We start from the raw sequence: 16,597 nt of genomic DNA, 5'->3' as shown, positions 1-16,597 counted from the left end.
GTCTCCTGCCGGAAGTGCTGCTGGCAATTCATGGGCCCAGGCCATTGGTGTGTGCCACCTTAGAGAAGACTTAAACCCAAGTGCCTGGTTGTTTGTGGGTCTTCAGGGCCCCAGGAGCAGCACTAGCTGGGCTGTGCCCACATCCCCTGTCCCTTGCCAAGCATGGTGCTATGGCGCCACCTAGTGGTGATCGGCATGCCAGTGCCGTCTCTTGAAGAGGGGATCCGCTCCCTATAAAACGCCTCTAGCCCCTCACGATCCTTTGAGGCTCTTAGACGTCAGGCAAGGGCTGCACTAGTTTGGGGAAGAGCCATTTAATCCCCCACCACCCCCAGTGCTGCTCTCCTTTGTTTCTGCCCCTCCCTCCCTAATTCCCACCCACTCCTTGCCTCTTCCACCGGGAATGCCAGGGGCTTGGGAGCCTGGGCCAGGTCTCCATGGGCAATCCCTGTAGCAGCCCCTGCTGGGCAGCACAGCCACCCAGGGCCACCCCACTGGCCTCTGGCTCCAGCCTGCGAGCCGTGCAAGGAGAGGGGCTGGGCGTGGGGGTGTGCTGGCTGGGGCGAGTCTGGCCTGGCCCCTGCTCACTGGGAAGCCCCTCTCCATTGCAGAGGCCTTGGATCGTGCCACCCTGACCCACCCCCGGTGTGGCTCCTGTCCGTGGGTAGCCATCTGCATCCTCCTTGGAGGTGCTCTGTTGCCCGGTGGTGGGGAGGGTGAGGCTGGATCCACTCACCAAGGCCCTGGTGCAGCCTGGGTTTGCAAGCCCCAGTCCAGCCATGGCTGCCGTTGCCTGGAACTGATGCCCGCTTTGGCCCCACTCCTGGCAGATACTTTGACTCGGTGGATATCTGCAAGCTCCACTCAGACTGGCACGAGGTTCGGGTGCAAGGGACCTTCCCCAACAAGGCCAGTGGACCTGTGACAGTGACCTCGCTGACGGTGCTGGAGCGTGCTGCGCTGGAGTTCGCCCTCTTCCAGGAGGGCAGCAGGTGAGGCAGGGAAACCAGGTCTGGCACTTGGGCACGGAGCAATGCCTTGGATCTAGTTCAGAGAAGCAGTGCAGGGGGGAACGGTCTGGGAGCTAGGAGTCTGAGGTTCCATTCTCAGCTCTGCCCCTCGCCCCTGGGTGACCACGGGCAAGTCACTGCCATGCTCTGGGCCTCCGTTTCCCCACTGTAAATGGGGATAATAATCCTGGCCTGCCATTAACATTTGCAAAGCGCTTTGGGATCCTTGTTCAAGTGGTGCTGGTGACAGGCGAGCTGTGGTTATTCCCTGACTGTCCAAAGCAGCCTGGGCTGGGAATTGCCCGAATTGGCGTTTCCCCCAGCAATCTCCCAGCCTCCCTCCTGGGGCTGGCCTGGGAAGGTGGCTCTGCTGCGATGCCTCGGTGCTGCTTACTGCAGATGAGAATAGGGCCTGGCAGGAAGTGTTCTGCCCCATCTGCTGGCTGCGGGTGTAAAGCCCTGACTCCGTGCAGGAGACACGCGAAGGGGAAAGATCACCAAGATCTGCCTGGGGTTTTATTGTAATCCACTGCTACCAGCACCCAGGACGTGTCTCCCTCTGCCTGAGCTGTATGCAAGCAGGAAGGGTTTGTGTCAGGCGAAGGGCACCCAGGCCAGCAGGGGAAGCCTTTCTTGGGTACACTGTTGCCCCCTGTAGCCCTACCCTGTATTACAGAGCTAAGCCTGCAAAGCACGTCGGCTGCTGCTAGGAGGCACTTCTGCCATGCTTTCCGCAGGCCCAGCTGGTGGATCTGCTCCGCTTGACCTGTCCTGCTCACGGCAGCACAGCTCATCTTGGCAGTAAAGCCATATCCCCTGGTTAGAGCCTCCCCATCCAGGGTGGGTAAGGACATGACTGGTGCAGTCCTGACTTCTCTCCCCCCACCCCACCCCTGGCAGGCGCTCCGACATGGTGGACAGCCACTTGCTGGACCTGTGCATCATGGTGTTCCGTGCCACCTTCACCAGCGGGAACAAGCTGAGCCTGGGCCGGCTGGTGGCCCACAGCAAGCGGGCGGTGAAGAAGTTTGTGAACTGTGATGTCATGCTGGAGCCGGGCGAGTACGCTGTCGTGTGCTGTGCCTTCAACCACTGGAATGCCCCGCTGCCGGGCACGTCCTCTGGCCAGGGTGAGGCCCCAGGCGCACTTCCGGCTAGGCACGCCAGCCTGCTGAGCGTGCCCTACAGGGAAGGGCTGTGGGGCTGGCTGCATTGCCACCTCGCTCCTGTGCTGCAGGCCGGGCGTGGAGGGGCAGTGGTATCTCCCCCTGGCTTCCCCCCTTGGCTGGGCATGTCTCTGCAGCCTGCCCTGAGGGGCTGTGGAGTGGGTGGATCAGAGAGGGAAGGCAGCTTGGCAACAGTCCAGGTCCTAATCTCTCCAGCAGTGTCCCATTTCCGTTTCATGAGACACAGGTGATCGCCTGCGATCTCATCGGGGAAGGAGGGCCAACGTCAGCATGGCTCACCCTGCCCTTCCCCAGCCTGGTCCCTCCAGGCACAGAGTTCCCTCTGCCAGGCCGAGTGCCCAATGCCAGCCCTGCCAGTGCTCTGCCTCCTAGGAGCTCCCCCAGAGCCAGTTGTGCCAATAGCTGGCTAGTGAGTCACCTGCAATCACTGCAGACCGACTCAAGAATTCCTGTCTCTGGAAATTCGGACTCCTGGGTCTTGTTCCAGGCACTATCTGACTTGGGCCAGTAACAGCACCGCCCTGTGCCTCAGTTTCCCCTGTCTGGGAGTGACTAAGGCCTGTCCCAAGGGGGCTGTGATGTCGGTGGAGCTTGGCAAGGTGCAGGTGAAGGGAAGAGGGTGCCCTGGGCAGTGTCCTGTCCTGAGCAGCAGGAGCTGAACTAGAATCTGATGGAGGAGCTGGACACAGGGGGAAGCACGGGCAGTATGGCGTGGGCCCGGGTGGCCTGGTGCACCCCTTCATTGAACCATCTTTGTCTCCCTAGCCTCCAGCCCCCCCGCTGACAGCTCCAGCTACATCCTGGCCATCTACAGCTCCCGCCTGGTGATGGTGGAGCAGGTCGAGGCGCAACCCACCACACTGGCTGACGCCATCATCCTGCTGACCGAGAACAAGGGCGAGCGGCACGAGGTGGGTGTGGGGCCCAGCTGAGTCCCTAGCTGCTGGCTGACGGGTTGGTACACACGGGCTCCGTCTGCATTGCAGCCTCCCAGCCCAGGGAGAGGGATGCACACTAGCGGGCTGGAACTAGCACACTACAAATAGCTGAGTGGACATTGCTGCTCCAGCTGGCGCTCTGCTCGCTCACCCCTAGCTTACCGCTGCGCCCCGCTGATGGCTCTTGCTTGTGGCTGGAAGGGGTCTCCCCTTTGCTGCAGGTTCTCTGTCCCACTCCCACAGGAAGCCAGACTCTGCTCAGTCGTATGCCTTGACCTCTGAGGGCCAGATTTCCCTGCCAGGCAGGTAGGACGGGCTGGTGGGAGGGCAGTGCCTGGCTGGCGGATCCCGCAGGCAGCCTGCTTGGGGTGCATGGGGGTGTGAATGGGCTCAGTCCCTGGAGAGCAGGGAGGGCAGGGGATAGGGACACAGGGAATCCCTGTGCCTGAAGGACCATCCCTCCCTCCCCTGGATGCTGAGGTGGGTAAATACTGGTTATGCATAGCAAAGGCAGGTGCCTTGGATAGCTTGGGGTGAGCAGGAGAGGCCGACAGCTCCCTCTGGTTGGCAGGGTTCCTGTTGTGACGGCAGGTACCAGGCACTGACTCTGTGGTTCTGGCGCAGGGGCTGGGAGGGGCCTGCTCGTCTAACCCTGCTGGTTGTCCCAGCAGGGCCGTGAGGGGATGACCTGCTACTACTTGACGCATGGCTGGGCGGGGCTGATCGTGGTGGTGGAGAACCGGCACCCCAAGTCCTACCTGCACGTCCAGTGCGACTGCACAGACAGCTTCAACGTGGTGTCCACACGGGGCAGCCTGAAAACCCAGGACAGTGTGCCACCCCTGCACAGGTGAGGGGCACCCCACCGGGGCGAAGGGCACCTCAGGGAATGCCAGGAATGAAGCTGCCGTGTGACGGGGCATGGCCTGGCAAGAGGATCTGGTGCCCCCGGCCCAACCACAGAGACCCCCATGGGGCACGGGCTGGGGAGGGAATCCGGTGCCAGGTGGCTGGGGCATGGGCTGGCGAGGGAGCCTAGCTACCAGTCAAGCCCCATGGCCCTAGCAAGGCCCTGCATGAGGGAGCCCCACATAGGAGCATGTGTCTCTCAGTAGCTGCACCCATGGGCTGAGAGCAGGCTCTGGCTGCACCCTCACTGACCCCTCTCCCCCCGCAGACAGGTGCTGGTGATCCTCTCCCAGCTGGAAGGCAATGCTGGCTTCTCCATCACCCACCGCCTGGCGCACCGCAAAGCCGCCCAGGCCTTCCTCAACGACTGGATGGCAACGAAAGGGACCCACAACCCGCTGCTCACCCCTGAAGTGGCAGGGCTGCACGGGCCCCGGCCACTATGACAACCAGCCCAGCCCTCCCTGCCCCTCTCCTGCTTCTGCCTTCTCGCTTTAACCAAGGCCTTGGCCCCGGCTGCTTCGGGCTGCTTCCCGACCCGGTGGTGCTGAGCCACCAGGGGGCAGAGCCACAGCATCCTGCCAAGCACCTTTCCCTCAGGGCCGGGGATCCCTCTCCCGCTCCCCTCCCTGCCTCCGCACAACCCCCCTCCACCAACGCACGCACTTTACAGGGAGCCAGCCGGGGTGGGGGCAGTCTCAGGATCCTGGCCCTTCCCCCGCCACCGCCCCTCCAGCGCATGCGCTTGGTCTGGAGGAATGGCCACCAATTGCCAGGGCAGCCGGGAGCCTTGGCCAGGCTGGGGGAGAACGGGAACAGGGAGGCAGGTTCCTTCCAAACCCTACGGCCACTCAGGACTCCCCCTGCTAGCGTCAGGTACCTGATGCTGCAAAAAACAATATACCTCTGACTGACGTCTGTCCGTCTGTGTGTGCTCCCTTCTGCCCGCCTGGCACCATGGGGTCCGGCTCCGGGATCGCCCACCTGGATGCTGTGGAAGCAGGGCTGCAGAAAGCTGGTTGGGGCCCAGTGGAGCCGGCCATGGTCCCTGCCTTGTCCTGTCAGCTATTTGTCAGCAAAAGAGAATTGAGAGCCAGTGTGAGACCAAGCTCGTGGCAAGGACAGAGCGGCCAGGGGGCCAGCCCAGCCGAAGTGGGCTCGCATAGGTTGTTGGGAAGGTGCTGCTGCTTTAAATGGCCATGGGTGCATGGAATCGCCTCAGCCCGGCCCAGGGCGCTGACATCTCTGCCTCTAGCTGCGTCTCATGCCAGCGGCTTGACAGGAGGCAGATGGTGAAGATCAGGGAGAGGAAGATCAGGCTGGGAATTTACATGACCTACAAATCTGGTAAAAGTTGCTGGTCAGTGCCCCCGCCTCTGATCTCTGTGCCTCCAAACCAACTCTGGGTAAAGCCTTATGCCCCAGAGGTTTCTGGGAGTGGTAGTTTTTTGTCTCGGGCCTGCAGGGGGTCATTGTCCGAATTTCACCAGGGCAAAGAACAGTGTTTGGAGGCAGCACCCTCCTGCAGTGGGCAGAATGCAGCTGCTCGGAGCTGCTTTTTTCCCTAGGATTGGGGGTGGTGATTTCATTTGAAAAGCAGCTGTTAGCGTTTTATAAAGCGTCTTTTACCAAAATGGAGTGAAACGGCCCTTTCTGCTCTGCATTGTGAGACACAGGGCATGTGTGGGATTCCAGCCCCCATGCTCTGTGTGTGCAAGGAACATACGTGTACTATGCAGTACTAGCCGTGGGGAGCAGGGTTAGGAGAGAAGCCATGAGCTCTGCTGGAAAACCGTCCGTTGGCACTGACAGTCCAGCCTTCCCCAGTGTGCCTCTCAACCCCTGGCACCACTGCCCCAGCTTGGGGCACTGGCCCAGGCACAAAGGGAGGCCAGCCAGAGATGGCCTGACTATAGGCTGAGAGGCCTGATCCTGGCCTTCTCTGCACCAGGGAAGCCAACAGAGCTGCCACTTCACAAACAATTGAGCTTGACTGATGGTCCAGTGCAGCACATGGCTGGGCCCAGGTGAAAGGTGCAGCTGGAGCGAGGATTCTCCAGGGCTGTCAGTGTATGGGGTAGGTACAGCATAGCAGGTACACCAGCCAGCACTGGGGTTCGGACACAGGCTGGGGACTGAGCCGACTTGTGCCCCTCCCCCATTGTTTGAAAGTTTTGCCATGCACTGACTTTTATTTTTTTAAGTGATCATTGCTTTGAACGGCCAATCAATGCCAGCTGGCTTAGGCAGGGAATCCCTGCCCCCCAGATGCCCCACTCTGCAGGGGACCCAGAGCTGCTGATGGACACGGGGTTCTGCCCAGGCACCTTGTAGGGTTTGCAGGGCAGAGGGAGCAGGGGCTGAGGGTCATGTCCAGAGCAGAGGCAGCGAGTCCGGAACCGCAGCAAACGGCTTGTGCGGTAGACATCGTGGGTTCCATTGGAGAGCATGGACATGGGGTGTCATGGGAGTAACAGTGCAGTCCCTGGCGCCATTGGGCGCTAGCAGGAGATCCGTGCTCATGGCTGATTAGCAAGGTGGGCCCTAGCCCCCTGGGCTGCCACCTCTGCGTGGGGTATTCTGAGCTAGCCAGGTCCCACTGCAGGTGAATCCACTCGGCTTTGTGCAAAGCGTGACTCCCCCAGCCCAACGAAGCCTCTCCCCCATAGCAGGCCCTTTGATGTTAAAATCCCAGGGTGGTTTTAACTCTGGTTTTAAGCTTTGCACTAATCTTCCCCCAAAGGCTCCTGGGAAATATTCTGTTTTTTAAGTGAGTGGGGGTGATGCTCAGATGGAATCAGCCCTGGAGCCACCCATTTCACTTACCTGCCCTTATGAACATCCTGAAACAGGCGCTCGGTCTCTAGGCAGACAGGCCTCTGGTCAGATTCTCCAGCACAGGTAGGCCTGAGGCCTGCACAGGTAGCTTGCCAAGTTGTCCCCCCTGAGCAGCCTTCTCACCTTGAGAGATCAGCTGTGCTGTAGAGACCCAGACTGGGGGCAGGCTGGCTTTCTGCTGGGCACTGAGGGGGTTGGCAGTGCCAAGGCTTATTTTGACCCCAGGTTTTCCGTTTCCCCTCCAGGCTGTGAGCGTGGGATACTTCTCTCCTCCCTTCTGTTGTTATGGACTGCACTGTGCTCCTTGGGAAGGAGGGGGGTGGGAATTGGGGATCCCTGCTGGGGGGGATATTGCCCCTTCATGTGCGCTGCCTCTCAGACCCTGCTGGCTGCCAATGGCAGGGAGCAGCTGAGCCAAGCTCTGTTATTTGTAGTTTTTATTCGTCGAACGATCTGTTCTGTCCTTTCCTCCTTTGGACAATTCCGTCTTTTTCTTTTCTCGCTCTCTCTCTTGTCTTTTCTCTCTCTGAGCTGTGAATATTTTTAACCCTGTAAATACTGTCCAGCTCTTATGAAACACAGGCTATTTTATCAATTGTAAATCAGATCTGTAATCCCTGTATGATACAAATTATCCATGGGTGGTTTTCAAACTCAGGTTCCAATGGACCAAATAAAGTTTTGTTTTTTAATTAAGCCCCTCATTTACTCTATGTTGTTTGTGTAGGTCATTTTCAGTCATACACTTGGAAGCCCATGCTGGGAAGCAGGGTTTGCTATGTTTCATAAAAGAACAATGGTGGGGGTGGAATAGCTCAGTGGTTTGGGCATTGGCCTGCTAAACCCAGGGTTGTGAGTTCAATCCTTGAGGGGGCCATTTGGGGATTGGTCCTGCTTTGAGCAGGGGTTTGGACTAGATGATCTCTGGAGGTCCCTAATAATCTATGATGATGAAATTGAAAGCTCAAAACTAAGAGAAAATGACTTCACACAGTGCACAGTTAACCTGTGGAACTCATTGCCACAAGATGTCACAGAGGCCAAGAACCTAGCAAGATTCAAAGAGGGACTGGACACATCTAGGGATAACATGAGTATCTAGAGCTGTTACAGTAAACATTAAAAACTAAACAAGAGTTTGGGGAGGAAATATAAACACTCATGCTTCAGGACACAATTCAACCTCTCCATAATGGGGGTCAGGAGGAAACTTTCCCTGAGGGTTTGTTATCCCATAACTGCTACTGCAGGGTTTCTCCTGTCTTCCTCTAAAGCTAGTACTGAGGCTGGATGCTGGTGTAGATGGACCCTTTGTCTGAGTTCTGGCAGTTCCTACAATTCACAAATTTTATGGTTCTTCCTCAAATTTTCCAAATCCAGTGAACTTTGAACTTTAATTGATAAATTCATGGTCAGCTGGAATGGCACAGTGATGTGGCTGGGTGGGTATGGTGCTGACCTGGGAAGCAGGAGAGGGGGGGTTCTATTCCTGGCTATCTGGATGACTTTGGGCAAGAGTCTGCCTCTGTGCCTCCATTTCCCCATCTCTATAATGGGAATAATGACACCTTTGTAAAGAGCTGTGGTCCCTAAAGAGATGGCAGGACATAAATGCTATGTGGTATTATAACTGTGCCTTACCCTGTTGTCACTCGAAGCCTCACTGCAACAAAAAGGACTGAATTTGGATCTGTCCTGCCCTGAGCTAAGAGAGAATTCCTGGTAGCTAATAGCAAAGGGCCTGTGCAGCAGTGCTACTTCTGTCCACTAGAGGGTAGCAGTAACACACCAGCAGCTTGCCATGTCTGTTATTGCTATGTTCCTTAACTGGCCCGGGGATCAGGCCAGCAGTCCCACGCTGCTCTGGTTCTTTTAACTCTTGAGAAACCTTGGACCTGCTGTCTCCTCAACAGTCCCTGGGCCAGCAGACTCCTTAGCAGGGGGAAGTGGTCAGTGCAGCAATCGCTATATGGGTGAGGGCATTATTACCTCTTTGGCCAGCACATCTCCTGGCCGGTGGGGATGTGCTGGGAGCAGGACCTGTGCTATTGAGATCAGGAATGTTTGCATTCATACTGGCACCGGGGGATGTAGTGTGCTGTGTGGCTGGGCATAGGTGCTCAAACTGGGGCTGCTCATTTTTCTAAAAGTGTGGGGTGCCCAGAATTGGACACGGGACTCCAGCTGGGGCCTCACCAATGCTGAGTAGAGCCGGATGATTATCTCCCAACTCTTACAACACTCCTGTTAATTCACCCAAGATTAATATTAGCCTTTTTTGCAGCTGTATCACATTGTTGACTCGTATTCAATTTGGGATTCACTCTAACCCAGAGATCCTTTTCCTCCATACTACTACCTAGACAACTAGTCCCCATTTTATAGCTGTGTATTTGATTTGTCTTTCATAAATGTAGGACATTGCACTTGTCTTTATTGAATTTCATCTTGTTCATTTCAGAGCAAGTCTCTAATTTATCGAGGTCGTTTTTGAGTTCTAGTGCGAACGACCCCTCGTGGCTGCGTCAGCCCCACATTTTGTAAGCACACGCTCCACTCCGTTATTGAATATGTAATCAAAATAGTGATTGGCATCAGACACAGGACTGTCCCCAGTGGGACCACACTAGCTATGGTGGCCCCATTTGACAGTGAACCATTGATAACTACGAGTTCAATACGGTCTTTCAAACAAGTTCGCATCCGTTTTAGAGTAATTTAATTTAGACAGCGTTTCCTGAGATTCCTTATGAGAATGTCCACGCTTCCTAGTTTCTAGCAGCTTCTTTTCAGCTAATTGCCATTGCCACTGCTGTAAGGGGACAGAGTTCAGCAGTGCCACCCGCTCACACCGCGGTGGAATCTGGGCCCAAGGGTCTGCATAAAGGGTGAGTTATAAAATGGTGTGTGTGTTCCTAACTCCGACTGTTCAAGAATCAGGAGTCAGGTCTCAAAATTATGAGATTGACTTAAAAATCATGAGCTTTTTTTTTTTAAATGGGTTCATTTTCTTTGTCTTCTCATTTTCTTCCCTTTTGTGGGTGGTTGGGGCCTGTTTTAAGATCAACATTGTTTGTTTTTAAATGACAGGTGGGATTTTTGCCTTTCATTTGAATCCAGGAGCTGGAGCACTGAGAAAAAATATCACTTATTGTGTGACTCGTGATAAAAGTGCCAGTGCTGGCAACACGCTGTGTGTGTACGTGTATGTGTGTGAGAGAGAGAGAGAGAGCGCTCTTCTGGATGGACAGAAACAAACTGATTTAAATCCATAATGCCCCAATTGCTGCCAACATGTTTGCCCTATTCCCAGTGGACTGATTTCCTGGGTGGGGCTGAACCTCTCTGATGCCATCATGGAAACACTGGCCAGACCCACATGAGCTAGTCCCTGGCTAGGGCCTGCGGAAGTACACATAAATGCCTGTGCAGAAATCTGTTTTGAGACCAGCCAGCAAGGGGCAGCATAGTCACAAGAAATACATTGGCCTGAGTTGAGGCCTGGTTCCTGGTTCCTTCTCTAGGATACCAACCTGCTCTGCCTGAGCCCTGTTGGACCATCCCGGGGTTTTCCTTTGGCTGCTGGGGCAGGGCGCTCTGTTCAGTGCATGTCCCCGTGTCGGCAGTGCTCAGGGGCTGTCACAGCCCATCAAGCGTTCTTGTCCCGTGGGGTGGCCGTGAGAGCAGTGGGCAGGTGGTGGGGAATCTGGGCTCAGCATTGTAGGTCTTCATTGCACGTTCTCTACCCCTGCTTCAGGGATTCTGTCTGGCCTGGGGACTTGTCTGGTGCTCCTAGCTCAGCACGTCCCAAGCCTTAGTGGAATCCCATCCCACCGCCTCCTACTGTTCCCCCTTCCCCCGCGGATCTCTGCCCAGCCCTCTTGACCATACCCTGCACAGCGGGGCCCGATCCTCAGCTGCAATGAGGCAAGCTGGGTTCTGAGCCCTCCCAAAACTCCAGCCATGGGCATCTTGGCCTCATGCATTTCACCGGAAGGTGAAGCTCCCTCCCCCCGCCCCGAGGTGTGACCGTGCCTAGTAAATGGGGTTAACCCGTGGCTACGCTGGGGAAAAGAGTGGAGTAATCGGGCACATGGCAGTGCTGGGGGCCTGACCCCATGGCATTCCAGGCTGCCCTCCTGGACACCAGTTTGCAGCGCTCGCAGGGTGCCAGCCCTGCAGCCAATCACTATCCCCAGCTGGGAAGGACGAGAATCGTTCCAGGTCTTGGAATGGACCATTGGACCAAGATTTCCCCAAAGCTGCTGCCCACCTCACTCAGGCTGTCTGCCCAGCTAGGGCAGGAGAGCCCGGAGGATCGAAGAACTCGGGAGCTGCCCTACTGGCTCGGGCGCTGGCCCATGCCAGAGCCTTAGGGCATGTACAGAGCAGGACAGTTATGGAGTGATCCACCCATCTGCCACGCCTGGCTTCTGGCACTCAGAGGTTTAGGGACACCCAGAGCGTGCGGTTGTGTCCCTGCCCATCTTGGCTATTAGCCATTGATGGATCCATCATCCATGACCCTATTCAGGGCTTGTTTGACCCCCAGTTAGCCTTTTGGCCTTCACAACATCCCCTAGCAATGAGTTCCACCGCTTGGCTGTGCGTTGCGTGAAGAAATACTTCCTCTTGTTTGTCTGCCACCTGCAACCTATTAAGGTCATAGGGTGACCCCTGGTTCTCGTATTGCGTGAAAGGGTGAATGACATGTTCCTAGTCACGTTATCCACACCACGCCTGGTTTCATAGCCTGCTGGCATCGCCTCTCTTAGCCATCTGCTGTCCAAACCCAGGCATTTGGAGGGACAATGTCTGAACCTTTAGGGTGCTGAGCCGGGCTAAGGAGCCTCTGTGCTGGGTTGCTAGTTCAAATCCAGACCAAGTCAACCAGGGCTGGTGGGTGTCTCCATGGCAAGGCCTGCTTGGGGGTGAGTTCAGTGCTATTGGCAATGAGTGTCCCCCTTATTGGCAGTGACAGCGAAAGGCCAAGGATTGACTGGGCCCTGGAGTCTGACTTCCAGGATCCCTCTGGCGAAAGGGCTGTATCTGCCCTGTGCACAGAGGACTCAGTGCCAAGGCAGAACCAGAGACTGCTGGGCAGAAGGGGCACTGGGGGGGTGCTTTCAGGGGGGCGGGTCCCTCATGGAGGGTTGGGGGTGACACCTCTAGCCTGTAACCCCTGCCAGCCTCCTGGGAGAGAGTCCTGTGCTGCATTACAGGCTGCTGCCCCCCAGCCAGCTAAGCCACTGGTTGCAGTGGCATCAATTTAATTGCAGGACTGAGTGGGTGCCCAGGGATCTCTAGTACCTTCTAGTGGTGGAGAAAGGGTGAGGATGTGGCTGTAGTGCCTATAAAGCCAGGGGCGAGGGAGGCTTTGGACATGGACAGACCCCGTGGTTTGCTCTGGCTCCCTGCCTGTGGTGGCTCCACCCTGGGTCTCCTGTGCGCTGGCCTGGATGAAGGGCCTGCTGACAGCAGAGGTGGCCATCACTTTGTTCAGCCCAGCGAGCGGATGTCTCCAGCCGCCCGGCCTAGTGGTGGGAACAAAGGTGAAGGGGGCAGAGGTGAGTGCGTTATCCCTAGTGTAACTCACTGATCCACCCTTGGCAATGTCAGGATGCCCTAGCAACCAGGAGGTCTGGGAGCCAGACAGAGAGGAGAGGTTCTATGATCTCTCAGTGGAGCAGGACCGAGTGAGGGCAGTGCCAGCTACTGTCACTGGGGAGAAAAATCCAGGGGTCACACATCACTGGCTGGCCAGCTCTGCTCCTCATTCCCCTCTCTGGGGACTGTAAGATTAACATGTTCATGGGAGCCAAGGGTTTGTGCACTGATGGGAAGTTCAGACCCAGGGAGTTCTGTGCCCCGAGATGCCAGATGGGGAGGGAGGCAAGTGCTGCATCTCACTCACTGCTACACTGCATTTGGCAGCTTGTCGATTGGGGCACGAACAGCACCATTGCAGGCCATCTGGTGCTAAGAGTGGTGTGCAGTGGGGGGAGGGACTTAGCTGCTTCTGCATCACTACATGGAACTCGCAGTGTTCCTCCGCCACAGCCAGTCCCAAGCTTACGGGCTTGACACTGGGGCCATCATACCAAATCAGCCCCCGCCACAGGCTCTGAGCCACCTTTAAAGCCACTGCTAGATTCCTGGGCCTACCAGGGGCTCCAGGAGCTGGGATTTAGTCAGTCATCCTGCTTTAATTGAAACTGGAGGTGGTGGTAAGGGTGTTGAGGGGTCATCGGTCCCGTGGTGATGGGGAATCCCATGGGGAAAGGGGTGAGTTACGAGGGGGGAGAGGATGGTAGTGATTCATTGCGAAAAAGCCAAAGTCGTTTTGGTCCTGCAGGTTCTGAACAAACAGACAAGGGAGGGGGAGGAGAAAAGGAAAATGTTGGGGGGAGAGGGGGGTGTAATAGAAAATTTTGGAAAAAAGCCAAATGTTGCAGAGATGTTTATCTTTGAGACCAGGCTGGTTTTGTGAAGGGAAAAGAAAAAGTTTCCCATGATACATTTTGAGCGGGCCCACCCCCAACGTCCCTGCCCTGGGGTGATGGGGCATGTGCCAGTGCAGGACTTAGAACAGCAGAGTACGTGCGTGCCTCACCATCTTTAATGGCCCAGTGCCCTTGTGAGATAGTCATGTATTCGCCCCAGTGCACAGGTGGGGTGCTGAGGCCCAGTGTCTCAAAGGGAAATCACTGGGAGTTAGGTGCTGAAATACCTTGGAGGATCTGGACCCGAGTGTCTAAAGTCACCCAGTGACAGAGCCAGGCATTGAGTCCAGATCATCTGAGTTCCTGGCAAGTGGCCTACCCACAGGGCAATAGATCTATATGGTGAGAAGGGACCGCAAGGGTCAGCCAAGATGCAGGATTTGTTGTGTCTAACCCATCCCACATGGATGGCTGTCCCGCCTCCTTTTGAAAACCTGCAATGAAGGGGCTTCCACAATCTCCCAAGGAGTCTGTTCTATTGTCCTACTGTTCTTACAGTTAGGAAGTTTTTCCTGAGATTCAATCTAGATCTGCATTGCCTCTTGTCCTGCCCTCTGTGGTGAAAGAAGGCAACTTTTCTCCATCTTTTTTATGGCAGCTTTTCAAATATCTGAAGGCTGCTATCATGTCCCCCTCTTAATTTCCTCTTTTCCAAACTAAACATCCCCCATTCTTTCAGCCTTTGCTCACATGGCTTAGATTCCATCCCTTGATTCATCTCTGTTGCTTGCCTCTGGATCCTTTCCAGTTTCTCTACATCCTTTCTATACATTGGTACCCAGACAATGCTGAAGGGTGGGGGGAAGAAGGTGCAGGGTCACATGCCCCCTCCCCCCCAGATTTGCTGCTTGGCTTGTACTGAGCATGCTCAGTAACACTGCTGAAGCCAGCTGCCCTCATTCTGTCCCTTCCCCCCACTATTGGCAGGCACGGGCTGTCTCTGCAATGGTGACCAAAATGGGACACAATACTCCAGCTGAGACCCAATCAGCGCCCAGCAGAAGAGCACTATTGTTGTGACTTGCATGCCATGCCTGTTGATGCAACCTAAAACTGCACTTGCTTTTTTCGCACATTGCTGGCTCATGTTGAGATTGTGATCCACCACGTCCCAGATCCTTTTCAGCAGTGCTGCTGCCAAGCCAGTTTCCCCCCATTTTCTATTTGTGTCTCTGGTTTTCCTTCCCTAAGCGTAGCACAGTACATTTGTCTTTGCTGAATTTCATTTTGTCGGCTTTAGCCCAGTTCTCCCATTTATCAAGAACCCTCTGAATTTTAGCTCTATTCTTCAAAGGATTGGCAACGCGTCCCCCCACCCAAGCTTTGGGTCGGCTGCAGATTTGATTGGTATGCTGTCTATACCTACATCCAAATCCTTAATAAACATGTTAAACAACACTAGCCCCAGAACAGATCCCTATGGAACCCCACTTGAGACCTCCCTCCAATCTGACATCAGTCCATTAATACTATTTGTTTGTGGTTGTTTAACTAATTTTGTATCCACTTAACGGTAGTTCCATTGAGCCCCCATATCTCCAGCTTACCTATCAGACTGTCTTGTGGGACTGTGGGAGAAGCCTTGCTGAAGTCCAGGTATATTCTGTCCACCAAACCAGTTATCCTATTTCTGGAAAATCCATGCTGGCTGCTAGCGATCACCCCTTCATCCTCCAGGTACTTGCAAGTGGAATGTTTCATACATTGCTGTAGTAGTTTCCCAGGTACTGAGGTCAGGCTGACTGGTCTATACTTCCCTGGCTCCTTCTTTCCCCCCTATTTAAAGATGGGTGCCCCATTAGCCCTTCTCCAGTCTTCCAGGCCTTCCTTTCCTCCTCTGTCTCAGCCTGCCAATGGGACTGCCCTGGGCCTGGAGCCATTACTCTTGGGACCCCAAAGGACTAGAGGAGGGTCTGTGGGGTCACTAAATCCCCTGTAAATAATAAAGCACAGCAAAGCATGTGGCTGCACCTAGTGCAGCACTACCCAGGTGAGAACCGTCCCCAGCCACGCCACTTGCTGCTTTCAGCATGGCCCAGAAAGTAGTTCCAGAGATCCAATTGCCCCAGCTCATCCTTGTATCAGTCAACTGGAGTCATTGCCTTAGGATCCAAAGCCAGCCAAGTTACGCCAGCCACGTGGGTTCAGGGCCGGCTCCACACTGAGAGAGCCAGAGGGGTTTGGCTTGTTCTCCACCGGGCTTGCTACCCACTGGCCATCAGCACAATGCCTGGATTTTCCATCTGCTCTGTGCACGGAAGGGGATGGACTCTGGGGGTTGCTAGGCCTTTGCAGCTCACTCCTCTGTCCCTGGTTCTGAGTGTGCCCTCAGAGAGGACTGTGCACCCCACAGTGTATGGGCTGTGACCCACAGCTGCCTCTGACACCCACCACTGAGCAACACAGCACCAGGGGACTTTGCCCTCGTTACCCGCCTGTTCATTACACCTGGGCAATGTGTGGCTGAGTGCTGCGTTTGTAGCTGTGACTCACTGAGAGGCCTGTTGCCTTGTCTGTGCGCCACTTCTCTGAAGTTGTTGAAAGGGCAAAAGAGGCCCCCAAAGTGCTAATCAACCCCCTCCTGGCTCCTACAGTGGAGCGGGGGGTGCAGCTTATCGCTGGTCTCAGGATAACGTATGGGATGTGAGTAATGAACACTCATGATTGCCTGGGAAGTTGGCCAATCCTGCTAACCCCATGGCATCGATGGGGAAACTGAGGCACAGAAGGGCCCTACCTTAGCTTAATCCAAAAAGGGATCCAGTGGCACAGCTGGCATTAGTGCTAAACACTAGTGCTGGGCAAGTACCTGATTTTTCAGTTCACCGGCTGTTCTGAAAATATACAGAAAGTTTTCATTTCAGATTGATGATGATCCAACGTGAAAAGTTTCTGAAAGTTTCAGTGAAATTAAATAAATATATTTTGGATCATAGGAAACATTTTCTTTTTCTTTTCCTGAGTGCATTTTTAAAATATTCTTTAATTAAGTTGAAGGTTTTGAAAGGAGTTGTCATTTCAATTTTTTTGGAATTCTTTTTTAGGTTTTTTTTCCCCTGTCACAACAGTTTGGTGAATTTAACCCCAGTTTTCCAAATTCATAGATTCCAAGGCTAGGCTCATGGAGGCTGATCTCCTGCATAGCATAGGTCAGAGACCTGCCTAAAACAATTTCTAGAAAAACAGCCAGTATGGATTTTAAAATTGCCAGC

At 54.9% G+C, this 16,597-nt stretch overlaps 1 protein-coding gene across 1 annotated transcript in view; it reads left to right on the top strand.

The window, feature by feature from the left end:
- CAPN15 (calpain 15) overlaps positions 1-7,574 on the top strand; it is a 69,629-nt gene extending 62,055 nt beyond the window's left edge. Inside the window, 5 exon segments of the mRNA XM_030577661.1 lie at positions 831-992; positions 1,911-2,140; positions 2,963-3,108; positions 3,807-3,985; positions 4,313-7,574. Coding sequence (XP_030433521.1) covers positions 831-992; positions 1,911-2,140; positions 2,963-3,108; positions 3,807-3,985; positions 4,313-4,490 — 895 coding nt within the window. The 3' untranslated portion in view covers positions 4,491-7,574.
- Positions 7,575-16,597: the final 9,023 nt, after the last annotated feature.

The sequence above is a fragment of the Gopherus evgoodei genome, chromosome 10 (assembly GCF_007399415.2).
Source record: "Gopherus evgoodei ecotype Sinaloan lineage chromosome 10, rGopEvg1_v1.p, whole genome shotgun sequence".
Lineage (NCBI taxonomy): Eukaryota > Metazoa > Chordata > Testudines > Testudinidae > Gopherus > Gopherus evgoodei.
The sequence above is the reverse complement of the archived record's forward strand: the minus strand, read 5'-3'. Positions and strand labels throughout refer to the sequence as shown.